This window comes from Amphiprion ocellaris, chromosome 2 (genome assembly GCF_022539595.1).
Source record: "Amphiprion ocellaris isolate individual 3 ecotype Okinawa chromosome 2, ASM2253959v1, whole genome shotgun sequence".
NCBI lineage: Eukaryota > Metazoa > Chordata > Actinopteri > Pomacentridae > Amphiprion > Amphiprion ocellaris.
In genome coordinates this window covers 14,635,074-14,648,105 of record NC_072767.1, presented here as the reverse complement: position 1 = coordinate 14,648,105, position 13,032 = coordinate 14,635,074, and the positions used below count along the sequence as shown (strand labels likewise).

At 39.5% G+C, this 13,032-nt stretch overlaps 1 protein-coding gene across 3 annotated transcripts; it reads left to right on the top strand.

The window, feature by feature from the left end:
- Window positions 1–6,523: 6,523 nt before the first annotated feature.
- Window positions 6,524–12,939, top strand: si:ch211-191a24.4 (uncharacterized protein LOC100150331 homolog). 3 transcript variants are annotated; one of them, XM_055017243.1, is made up of 4 exons: window positions 6,524–6,946; window positions 7,393–7,549; window positions 9,942–10,060; window positions 11,016–12,939. In XM_055017243.1, the coding sequence occupies exons 2-4, from the start codon at window positions 7,395–7,397 to the stop codon at window positions 11,600–11,602; spliced, it is 861 nt and encodes a 286-aa protein (XP_054873218.1). In that variant the 5' UTR covers window positions 6,524–6,946; window positions 7,393–7,394; the 3' UTR covers window positions 11,603–12,939. The 3 variants fall into 3 exon arrangements, with proteins under 3 accessions (XP_054873218.1, XP_023128079.2, XP_023128078.2); XM_023272311.3 differs by having other exon boundaries at window positions 6,533–6,946; window positions 7,390–7,549; window positions 10,956–12,939; XM_023272310.3 differs by having other exon boundaries at window positions 6,537–6,946; window positions 10,956–12,939.
- The last annotated feature ends 93 nt before the right edge of the window (window positions 12,940–13,032 follow it).

Genomic DNA, 13,032 nt, shown 5'->3' with positions numbered 1-13,032 from the left:
TCTACCTGATAAATGTTATAATTCTGATATTTTTCTTATAAATTTAGCATCTTCCTGCAGGTTTCAGGATGAATCTCTACCTGATAAATGTTATAATTCTGATGTTTTGCCTCTCAACTTGATGTCTTCCTGCAGGTTTTGGTGTAATTTCTCAGTTTTTTCTCTAAATTTAACGTCTTTCTGCAGGTTTCAGGGCTCTCAGGGTGAATCTCTACCTGATAAATGTTATAATTCTGATATTTTTCCTCTAAATTTAGGATCTTCCTGCAGGTTTTGGTGTAATTTCTCAGTTTTTCCTCTAAATTTAATGTCTTTCTTCAGGTTTCAGGGCTCTCAGGGTGAATCTCTACCTGATAAATGTTATAATTCTGATATTTTTCCTCTAAATTTAGGATCTACCTGCAGGTTTTGGTTTAATTTCTCAGTTTTTCCTCTAAATTTAGGATCTTCCTGCAGGTTTTGGGTTAATTTCTCAGTTTTTCCTCTAAATTTAATGTCTTTCTGCAGGTTTCAGGATGAATCTCTACCTGATAAATGTTATAATTCTGGTACTTTTCCTTTAAATTTAGCATCTTCCTGCAGGTTTCAGGGTGAATCTCTACCTGATAAATGTTATAATTCTGATATTTTTCTCATGAACTTAACGTCTTTCTCCAGCTCCTCTAAACTTGATGTCTTCCTGCAGGTTTTGGTGTAATTTCTCAATTTTTCCTCTAAATTTAGCATCTTCTTGCAGGTTTCAGGGATCTAAGGGTGAATTTCTGCCCGATAAATTTTATAATTCTGATGTTTTTCTGATAAATTTAGCATCTTTCTGCAGGTTTTGGTGTAATTTCTCAGTTTTTCCTCTAAATTTAACATCTTCCTGCAGGTTTCGGTTTAATTTCTCAGTTTTTCCCCTAAATTTATCATCTTTCTGCAGGTTTCAGGGCTCTCAGGGTGAATCTCTACCTGATTACTGTTATAATTCTGATATTTTTCTGATAAATTTAACGTCTTTCTGCAGGTTTTGCTGTAATTTCTCAATTTTTCCTCTAAATTTAGCAACTTCCTGCAGGTTTCAGGGCTCTCAGGGTGAATCTCTACCTGATAAATGTTATAATTCTGATATTTTTCCTCTAAATTTAGGATCTTCCTGCAGGTTTTGGTGTAATTTCTCAGTTTTTCCTCTAAATTTAATGTCTTTCTTCAGGTTTCAGGGCTCTCAGGATGAATCTCTACCTGATAAATGTTACAATTCTGATGTTTTTCCTCTAAACTTGATGTCTTCCTGCAGGTTTTGGTGTAATTTCTCAATTTTTCCTCTAAATTTAGCATCTTCCTGCAGGTTTCAGGGATCTAAGGGTGAATTTCTGCCCGATAAATGTTATAATTCTGATGTTTTTCTGATAAATTTAGCATCTTTCTGCAGGTTTTGGTGTAATTTCTCAGTTTTTCCTCTAAATTTAACATCTTCCTGCAGGTTTCAGGGCTCTCAGGATGAATCTCTACCTGATAAATGTTACAATTCTGATGTTTTTCCTCTAAATTTCGGATCTTCCTGCAGGTTTCGGTTTAATTTCTCAGTTTTTCCCCTAAATTTATCATCTTTCTGCAGGTTTCAGGGCTCTCAGGGTGAATCTCTACCTGATTACTGTTATAATTCTGATATTTTTCTGATAAATTTAACATCTTTCTGCAGGTTTTGGTGTAATTTCTCAATTTTTCCTCTAAATTTAGCGTCTTGCTGCAGGTTTCAGGGCTCTCGGAATGAATCTCTACCTGATAAATATTATAATTTTGATGTTTTTCCTCTAAATTTAGCATCTTCCTGCAGGTTTCAGGGTGAATCTCTGCCTCGTTAATTTTATAATTCTGATATTTTTCTCATAAATTTAACATCTTCCTGCAGGTTTTGGTGTAATTTCTCAATTTTTCCTCTAAATTTAGCGTCTTCCCTGCAGGTTTCAGAGCTCTCGGAATGAATCTCTACCTGATAAATGTTATAATTTTGATGTTTTCCTCTAAATTTAGCATCTTCCTCCAGGTTTCAGGGCTCTCGGGATGAATTTCTGCCCGATAAATGTTATAATTCTGATGTTTTTCCTCTAAATTTAGCATCTTTCTGCAGGTTTCAGGGCTCTCAGGGTGAATCTCTGCCTGATTACTGTTATAATTCTGATATTTTTCTGATAAATTTAACATCTTCCTGCAGGTTTTGGTCTAATTTTGATGTATTCTCTCTAAATTTAACATCTTTCTGCAGGTTTCAGGGCTCTCAGGATGAATTTCTGCCCGATAAATGTTATAATTCTGATGTTTTTCCTCTAAATTTAGCATCTTTCTGCAGGTTTCAGGGTGAATCTCTGCCTCGTTAATGTTATAATTCTGATATTTTTCTTATAAATTTAACATCTTCCTGCAGGTTTTGGTGTAATTTCTCAATTTTTCCTCTAAATTTAGCATCTTTCTGCAGGTTTCAGGGCTCTCGGAATGAATCTCTACCTGATAAATTTTGATGGTTTCCTCTAAATTTAGCATCTTCCTGCAGGTTTTAGTGCAATTTCTGTTTTTCCTCTAAATTTATCATCTTTCTGCAGGTTTCAGGGCTCTCAGGGTGAATCTCTGCCTGATAAATGTTATAATTCTGATGTTTTTCCTCTAAACTTAGCATCTTCCTGCAGGTTTCAGGGCTCTTGGGATGAATCTCTGCCTGATAAATTTTATAGTTCTGATGTTTTTCCTCTAAATTTAGCATCTTTCTGCTGGTTTTGGTGTAATTTCTCAGTTTTTCCTCGTAATTTAGCGTCTTCCTGCAGGTTTCAGGGCTCTCAGGATGAATCTGCCTCATAATTGTGACAATTCTGATGTTTTTCCTCTAAATTTATCATCTTTCTGCAGGTTTCAGGGCTCTCAGGGTGAATCTCTGCTTCGTTAATGTTATAATTCTGATATTTTTCTTTTAAATTTGACATCTTCCTGCAGGTTTTGGTCTAATTTTGATGTTTTCTCTCTATATTTAGCGTCTTTCTGCAGCTTTCAGGGCTCTCGGGATGAATCTGCCTTATAAATGTTACAATTCAGATTATTTTCCTCTAAATTTAGCATCTTCCTGCAGGTTTCAGGCCTCTCAGGGTGAATCTCTACCTGATAAATGTTATAATTCTGATATTTTTCTGATAAATTTAACGTCTTTCTGCAGGTTTCAGGGCTCTCAGGGTGAATCTCTAACTGATAAAAGTAGTTATTTTGATGTTTTCCTCTAAATTTAGCATCTTCCTGCAGGATTCAGGGCTCCCGGGATGAATCTCTACCTGATAAATGTTATAATTCTGATGTTTTTCCTCTAAACTTGATGTCTTCCTGCAGCTTTTGTTGTAATTTCTCAGTTTTTCCTCTAAATTTAATGTCTTTCTTCAGGTTTCAGGGCTCTCGGGATGAATTTCTGCCCCTTAAATGTTATAATTCTGATATTTTTCTTATAAATTTAGCATCTTTCTGCAGGTTTCAGGGCTCTCGGGATGATTCTCTACCTGATAAATGTCATAATTCTGATGTTTTTCCTATAAACTCGATGTCTTCCTGCAGCTTTTGTTGTAATTTCTCAGTTTTTCCTCTAAATTTAATGTCTTTCTTCAGGTTTCAGGGCTCTCGGGATGAATTTCTGTCCCATAAATGTTATAAATCTGATGTTTTTCCTTTAAATTTAGCATCTTCCTGCAGGTTTCAGGGCTCTTGGGATGAACCTGCCTGATAAATGTTATAATTCTGATATTTTTCTTATAAATTTAGCATCTTTCTGCACGTTTCAAATCTCTCAGGGTGAATCTCTGCCTGATAAAAGTTATTTTGATGTTTTCCTCTAAATTTAGCATCTTTCTGCAGGTTCCAGGATGAATCTCTACCTGATAAATGAGATAATTATAGAAGGTCTGGTTGATTTCCTGAGGTGACTGAGTATATTTTCCTGAGGGATCCTGAATTGCTGTTATGAAGGATTTTTCTTTATTGCGCTGGAGTTGGTTCGCCAGAAATTTTCCTGATTTATTTTTGTGTTCGAAATCATTATATCTTAGTTGTTGTAATAAAAACTGTTTTCTTGGATAGGATATTATCGAGGTTTAGTTTTGCATTTTGTAGTTCGGACCATAATTGATCACTTGGGTTTATTGCATAATTCTCTGTAAGTTATTTTTCTTTAACTTCTTTCTCTGTAGATCTTTTTTTTTCTTGTATGAGGAGTACGATATTATTTTACCTCTGATTACGGCCTTTCCAGTTTCCCAAAGCAAAGATGGGGGTAAGTCATTAGAGTCATTGTTTTTTAGAAAGTCTGCCCACTCACTCCTTTTTACTCGATCAAATTCTGGATCTTTGAGTAGAGAGATGTTGAGGCGCCAAGTCTGAGGAGGTTTAGGGATGGAATCTGTTTGCAGGCAGAGAGATATTGGTGCGTGGTCGCTGATAATGATTGGGTGGATTTTAGTGGTAACTTTATGTGCGATAGAGTTATTTAAGAGGAAAAAGTCAATTCTTGAAAATGTTTTGTGCACCGGAGAGAAAAACATATAGTCCCTCTGTAGGGTTTTTGAGTCTCCAGACGTCGTCTAGTCTGAAATCTTTCATATAATCATGTATGACTTTAACTGATTGTGATTGTTTTACATGTATTGGACTATTAGATCGATCTACTGAAGGGTTTAAAACTATGTTGAAGTCACCACCGATAATAGTTGTTGAGTTAGCAGATAAGTCTGCTAAGTGAGAGAAAACAGTGTGAAAGAAGGCTGGATCTTCATTATTCGGAGCATAGAGGTTTACAATAGAATATAATTTATTACAGATTGTTGCCTGGATAATAATATATCTGCCCTCTGAGTCCGTTACTGTACTGTTTAAAGTGAATGGAATTCTCTTATGGGCTAGAATGGAGACCCCTCTTTGTCTGCTGTTATAACAAGATGAAAAGATGATACTATAATTCGAGTCTGATAAACATTTTTCTTCCGACTGTAGTAAATGCGTTTCTTGGAGGAGCAAAATATCTGCTTTTAATTTAGAGACGTAGTCCATGATTTTAACTCTTTTTGTTTGTGAGCGTATGCCATGAACATTCCAGGTTACGATATTAAACTTGAACATAAAGAGAGAAGATGTTCTGTCACTGAGTATGTAGTAATGTAATATAACATCTGTGTGTGTCCCTGTGAGCTGTCTGTTGCTGTCTGTGAGCTGTGAGTGTTGGAGAGAGATGCATACAGCAGGTCAGGATCTATATATACATTATATAATAGCACATCATTGCCTGGAAAACTATCAACAAACACATTATAAAACATACAGGCACAATAAACATGGGGGGTACATAGAGTGTGAGTGAGAGTGTGGGGGGTGAGTGTGTGAGAGGGTGAGAGGGCTAAAGGGAGACATATAGAGAGGGAGAGAGAGAAAAGTAGAAGGAGGAGGGGGTTCTCCAGTGGGGAGTGTATATTAGGAGAGTGAGACATTTACACCTGTGAGATTTTTTTTTTTGATAACACTTTCTAGCATAAATGACTAAGTGATATATTAAACGTTTAAGCCAGTTGTTTTTTTTTGTTTTTGGTTTTTTTTTTTTTTAGAAGAGCCAGGGGGTATCATTTCAAAGCACGTTAACCATTGACAGTATTTTTTTTTTTTAAAGGAAGTAACGGGATCCGACCTGGTCAAAACAAACAATATATTTGTGTGATTTGTGTCTTCCCAAACACCCTGGCTGGTTTAGAAATGGCAGAAGATACTTTTAATGATGTCGCAGAGGAAGACTAGAGTGAATTGTGGTGTTTGACAGTATTTGATTTAATGACACGTTCCTAATCCACCTTAGAGTACATGTAGGCTAAATATACAAATATGGCAGCACAATATCTTCAGAGTCCAACAGGAATATCTGTAGCTGTAACGTTCAAATGTGACTGTAGTCACTTCAATACATGCAATAGGTGCTCATGGCTCCCTGATAGGGCGAATAAACCATTGTTTGTTTTGACCAGATCAAATCCCTTTACTTCCCTTCTTTTTTTTTTTTTTTTTTAAATATTGTCAGTGGTTAACGTGCTCTGAATGACCGTTAGGACGTGGATGACTGAACGAGTTTTTACTGTTTTCTGAGTGACTAGTTTAAACAACGTGGTCTCAGTTTGTTCCGATGTATTTTAGCAAATCAAGCTGAAGTTGTGCTGCGTGTTGTTCTGATGGGAGGCTGCTGAGGGTCTGAGTGTTTCTGAGAACAAACCCGAGTTAAACCTGATGTTCTGCTCTGGATCTGTTCCACTGAACACACAAACTAACACACAACACAGCAGTGGACGTGCTTTCATGTTGTGGGTTTTCTTGGTGAGACAATAAATAGTTTTCTGACTCGTTCTTAACCAGGAAGCCTGTGTTAAGTTGTGATTATCCCCAGCTGACATGGACGTGTTTCCTGAACAATCACCAGGTGTTAAACACCTGACAGAATGACAGTGCTCTATGTAGATGAAGCAGAATGCTTGCAGAGCTGATCGGTAGCACAATGAGTGAAACGGTGGTCTCGTAATTTTATTGCTGGATTACGTGGTTTCGAATCCTCTCACCTACTTGAAAAATACGTGTTTTTTATTTCGGCCCGCATATTTCTTTTTACTGTCTGTAGATGATATTTACATGGATATAGACTTTATTAAGCAGTGATGCCGGCGTTTTTCGGCGACGTCTTCTTTATCTGGTGTCTTTATTTCACGTAAATCCAGGTCTGATCGTGACGAATCTGCGAACGAAACATCTGGAGACGGAAACTATCGCCAGTTAACCTGATCACCAGTTAAACTGGAACACCGGGAAGGGTGGGGTAGTTTCTACCTGGACTCTAACAACACACAGGGCAATGATTTACTGTTTCAGTAATGCCATTGTAGTCGGACTAAACGACGTTTTCATCGACCTCACAGTAAGTATAACTTCGGTAACGCTGGTTAATCAGACATTTTTAGCTCATTTGCTAACGTACCTGTTAAGCTAACCACCTGCGGAGCGTCGTTTTTGGTTTTGGATGTTTCTGAAGCTACAAACCTGCTCAACAACTGCTTGACGTCAAGTTTGGAAAGTTTTATCATTATAACAAGTTAATGTTTAGTTAATATCTATATTATTTTTTGTAGTGACACGGTATTTGAAGAGGATTATGCTCTACGGTTAAGTTACTAAACGTTCTGACGTAACTGACGTCAACTTTGTTTTTATGCGCCAATGGTCGCTGAGACTTTGGAGTCCTGTGTGTTAAAACTAAGATATTACAGCTAATATGCATTTAGCATGAATATCGTTCCTTCTTATAATGTTTTAACAGGTTCAAAAGTCATTTCTGTGTTAAAAAATGTTACTTTCGGTCAGCAGGTATGAGCCATCCGCCCCGTTCTAACCGGGGATACCGGGAGAGAACCGGAGATTACCGGGATAGGAACGGAGATCACCGGGAGAGGAACGGAGATCACCGGGAGAGGAACGGAGATCACCGGCAGCCCCGCGATGACCGACACTCATCTTCGGACAGGTGAGCTCAGTGACTACAGTACCCATATTTATTCTACAGGGCGGGCTATAAGTTTCCATACATGTGAAAAATAAACATGTTATGTTGGTCAACCGTTTTTATTTATATAATGTGCTCTGTATGATTACCATTGTTTCGAAAACACATATTAGTACGTGTTTTCCACTGTTGATGAACTTGCATTAGCACAGTTGTAATGGTCTTGGTGATAACGTTCCTTGAGATGATTTATGTCTCGTATTTTCACCTGATACACTATGGCCTTCAAGTGCCCCCAAAGATAGTGTCAAACGCATCTTCGAGGGTACCTGAAACAAAAAAAATATACATTATGCATTTTCCTATGATTGGAAACTTATGGCCCACCCTGTACAAGTATTTGAAGTATATCTGTGACTTACCTGTGTCAAGCATGAATGACTAATTAGGCCATTGTGCCCCTTAGGTTTATCACCAGCCATCAAAACACCAAAATATGTGGAGCTTAATATCAGAAAATGAGCAAAGATTTAGATTTTAGAAGCTGCTACCAGACAGATTCTGGGATTTCTTGCTTTTAAAAAAATCCATTAAACATCCATCCATCCGTTATCTATACACCACTTAATCCTCATTAGGGGGGCTGGAGTCTATCCCAGATGACTTAGGGTGAAGTCAGGGGACACCTGGACAGGTCACCAGTCTATCACAGGGCTACATATAGAGACAAACAATCACACTAACATTCACACCTACGGACAATTTAGAATCATCAGTTAACCTCAGCATGTTTTTGGACTGTGGGAGGAAGCCAGAGAACCTGGAGAAACCCCACACATGCACAGGGAGAACATGCAAACTCCATGCAGAATGGTTAGTGAATGGTTTGATGAATGCAGACTTTAAATCGGAATTTGTGAAGAGGAGGAGGCCTTGCTCAGTTTTCATGTCACAGATGGCAGCCATAGGAAAGAAGGACAATATCTAGCAAATATTTCCAGTGTAAACTGCACATAGAGTTTAGTGGATGTGAATTGTCTAAAATAGCAGCTATTTTAATTGTGTCACTTTTTACGCTAACAAACAGAATTCTTTTCATGTCCACTTTTGCGGACTTCTGCTGTTTAAAAAAGAAAGTTAGATTTACCCTGTATATGACTACTTTGTTCTCAGTGATTTCCCTTTAGAAACTGTGCATATGTGAATGACAGCTCAGCTGGTTGTTTTTAGAAAACATCAAGGTTAATGAGGCTACATTCTTGGTGTTTGTTATGTACTGTACAGCGCCTAACAACAAATTTCACAGTGCACCTCACAAGATTAATCCAGACAAGACTTATGTACAATTTTGAGGTATTTGTACCAAAATTGGACTACAAATCAAGGAGATCAAAGCCCCCAATTGAAACAAAGTTTCCATCCATTCATTCATTATCTACACACCGCTTAATCCTCATTTGGGTCGTGGGGGTTGGAGTCTGTCCCAGCTGGCTTAGGGCAGGGGACACTCTGGACAAGTCACCAGTCTATCACAGGGCTACATACAGAGACAAACAAGCACACTCACATTCACACCTACGGACAATTTAGAATCACCAATTAACCTCAGCATGTTTTTGGACTGTGGGAAGAAGCCACAGTACCGAGAGAAAACCCGGGACGGGACAGGAACCGGGGATCTTCTAGCTGCAAGGCGACAGTGCTAACCACTCAGCATTGTGCCGCCCGCCCAAAGTTACCACTTACTGTGTAATATTATATCCTACTTGTGCCTTGACGCCGTATTTGAATGGGTGGTGGGATTCATTTGGTCACTGGATTAAGCATCTTTTTAACCACTGTGCCTACTAAGTATTTGTCAATATGTGTTTTGCTGTTTCCAAAAAGTCAAGAATAAATGACTTAACTCTTCAGTCAGTCTTGAGGTCCTTGAAGTTTTGAAAAAAAAAGTACAGTTCTGTGATAATTGGTAAACTTCATGCTGAGGAAGATTCATTAGAACCTTACACCACCACGCTGAGAATGTTCTTGCCAAGGCAGAGGGAAAGGAAAGCAGCACATGCATATTACTACATAGAACCTGTGGCTATTCCAACTGGGCCTTCATTAAGTTAGCAAAAAGATCCAGAGAAGAGCAGGACAACGCCAAACAGAAAACAAGAAAAACAGACACAAAAACATTTTCATCCTGAGTGCAGCATTCAGACCCAGCAACATTCTGACAAAAACTGAGTCACCCTGAGAAATACAATTTAGGGACATTCCCAAGAACACCAAAAAGGTCATTATGAGCTCATTTTGTGAAAAACAATCAGTACCAAATGTTCATATTTGTGTCTAAAATATGGTGGAACACGAAGTAGGAAAATAAACGTAGACAGTTTTCTTTATCGTCATGTGTTTTCTGTTCCAGGTCCTCCTCCAGACCTCCATACTACCCTCATGAAGCAGACTACCCTCCCAAACATAGCCGGGAGGTCCCTCGGGTAGAACACCATGAATCCAAATGCACAAATGCATGCTCCAGGAGAGGTACGTTTTATTTATCTGGGTTAAATAAAATGAAAGCTCTTCTAATAGAAGCTGCAGCGTCACAGGGCGAACTTTGGTTTCAGTGCAGTTCATTCCTTTCTCCTTTTATGAGAACTGGACAGACCGGTTTTCTGCTGTTTACTTCCTCTGTTCTCAGAGTTTAGGCAGAGTAACGCCATCCACTGAAGGGGGAGGGAGTCCATAACTTGATATCTGAGTATAACAGACTACTGACATGTCACTAGAGTTGATTCTGCTAAGATTGTTAATAACACCACACCTGATGTCGCACTGAAGTGAGGAGCCAGTGGAGAGGAATTTGACAATAACTTTGATAAACAACTTCTCATTTATGAAGCGAAATAAACCATTGACTTTTTGAAGATTTGACGCTTTTTCCTATTTAGAAGGATCATACATGGACTGTCTTTGAGATTTTAATACATCATCTGAGCCTGTGAGTGTGAGGGGCGCGACACTGTAAAGAATAAACAATTACTCTATTAAACAATGGCAGGGCTCCATAACAGCGTTTCCACTGGTAGTACTGGTGCTACCAACTTTATTACAAGGTTCCGCTTGGTTACCACAGTATCAAGGATTCAGACCTTCCAGGTCTCTGAAAGCTGACCATTTAGGCTTCTGCTTTCAGGTCTTAAGTCTAGAGCTGTATGAACAACTGTCTTTAAATACATTTCAGATAATAGTGAAACATGCTCATCAGTTTCCTAAAGCCTGAAAGTGACATGTTTACGTGACTTGTTTTGTTCAAGCATCACACCAAAACCTACAAGAGTCTGTTCAGTTTTTTTGTTTCGTTAGATTATTTGAAAGATTTAACATGGCTGAAAATAATCATTGATTTTCCTCCTCCCCTGTTCCGTGCGCTGACAAGGCATTGTGCTGATCTGTGCTGTGCTGACCAACGCCCTGGTTCTGATCTGTGTGGTCGCAGCTCAGATGGTCACATCAGGCCTGTCTTCGATGGCCGGGGCAGGCGGCTTCAACATCAACTCCCAGTTCAACCTTCAGGGCACCGAGCTGCAGCAGGTACGAGACCTGGACATGCAGTATAGCCAGATGAGGGCGCCTGGCGTCTACGGTGGCATCGCCTTCAGCCTCACCTTTGGGGTCATCTCACTGCTGTTTGTGGTCGCTGGGACCAAACCTCCCCATGTGATGTCACAGAAGCTCCTGTATGGAGCGTTGGTGTTTCAGGCGGTGGGCGCAGTGGTTTACGTGGTGGCAGTCGGCCTCTACTTGCACTTCGTGATCGGGATCAACTCCACCGATGTGTGCAAGCAGCGGGAGAGGATCTATGCACGTAACGGCTACACCTGGATGAACTGCGATGTGGGCGGGGCGGACGCAGCAGTGGCTCTGTTTGGGCTCATCACTGCCATCCTGTACACCGCTGGAACAGTGCTCACAGTACAGACCATCCGGGGAGTGAAGCGCTACCTGCAGGAGCGAAAACGAAGAGAGGCCGACAGACTGCAGGCTCGACCACACGCACATAGGGCTGACACCACCGCTGTGTGAGGGACTCATGGGGAGGGACATCTGCAGCCTTAGCCTGCTGTGTTTGGGCCACACTTTTGTTTTGTGGTACCACAGAGCTGGTTCACTTTTAACAGATCACCTATGCTGCTCTGAAGCAGGCTGTTCAGAGGATCAGATCAAAATATGATAGACTGCTGACCAGACAAGTCATGAGAAAACTTATTCCTGCATTGTCCTCCTTATAGATGGACACAAATCCTGTGTTTACAATAAAGGGACGTGTTTTATAGGTTTTTATGCTACAGAGCCACTGAGATGCCAGAGGGATGCTTTCCTCTACTTTTGTGTTACTTCCCAAAACGTGCAGCTCACAAACTAATATGAGTGACTGCTCATATGTAAACATTAAAACCTGTGGAGGCTGCTCAACAAAGTTCTGTTTCCTGATTCACTGTAGCTGTGATCGTGACTAATTCTGTGACACATTTTAATGAATGAAACACTAATTGAAGCTGTTCATCCTCTGAAGAAGGAAGCTCTAATGCAGAGTCTAGTTGTGTTAAAGCTCTCTCTGCAAACACTAACTCATCTGGACCTCTAAAGAGTAACCACAGCTGCATCGCATATCTGTAGCTCACATCATATCCACACACTCAGTCCCAGCCTCACACAGCTGTAGTCAGAGTGGCCAGAGATGGACCTTTTCTATGATTTGGGGGAATTCAACAAGTATTATAAGATAAGGCAAAAGTGGCTCTGTACTATGAACATTATGTCAAATGTAAACAAAATATTTTTGCATGTGTCTGCACTGGGATGAGAATAAGACCTCTACCACTGTTTAACACTAATTAGTGATGACTTTAGCTGCCTATTATTCAGCCCTCAGTGTTGCTACAGCAACTCAGGATTTCATGTGGCTGTGAATATTTAAGCTTTTACACCTACCAGTGAGATAAAGAGTGGAAATAAAAGTAGACCCACAGCTGTCGTTTCACAAAGACAAATCGACAGTTTATCAGCTCGTTAAATTAGAAATGCAATGTAATGTTTAGGCCTTTTATGCACATTTCTTCTTTGCTTTGACCTCACTTAAACTGTTTATCTGTTTTAAATTCTAGTTGTTTTTTTTAATGAGTGTCACTCCTTCAGTAAACATGAGTGGAGTTAAGTGAACCAGCTGATGAGCTCTAATGCTGGCTGTCCAGGACCTTCAGTCGTAGCTTTAGTGAAGGACTGGAAGTGTATATATGTTGTCTGACAGCTATATAAATGTTTTAACATGTATACTGGTTAATAATGAATGTTTTTATATCAGATTGTGACTCAACAATGCAATTTTTTTTGTCAACTCGGATTAAATATAATACAATTTAGAGACTGGCTTATTATTACACCTGCGGCCACTAGGGGGAGTCAAGACACTGGCCAGCTCCTGTCCTGATGTGGTGGCCCTCTGTGCCCTGTCT

What these genes read in the sequence shown, in the direction of transcription:
- si:ch211-191a24.4 (XM_023272311.3), top strand. Translation starts at nt 7,395, where the DNA reads ATGAGCCATCCGCCCCGTTCTAACCGGGGATACCGGGAGAGAACCGGA. An exon ending in CGACACTCATCTTCGGACAG is followed by an intron (nt 7,550 to 9,941) that starts GTGAGCTCAGTG and finishes TTTCTGTTCCAG; the next exon opens with GTCCTCCTCCAGACCTCCAT. An exon ending in AAATGCATGCTCCAGGAGAG is followed by an intron (nt 10,061 to 10,955) that starts GTACGTTTTATT and finishes TGCGCTGACAAG; the next exon opens with GCATTGTGCTGATCTGTGCT.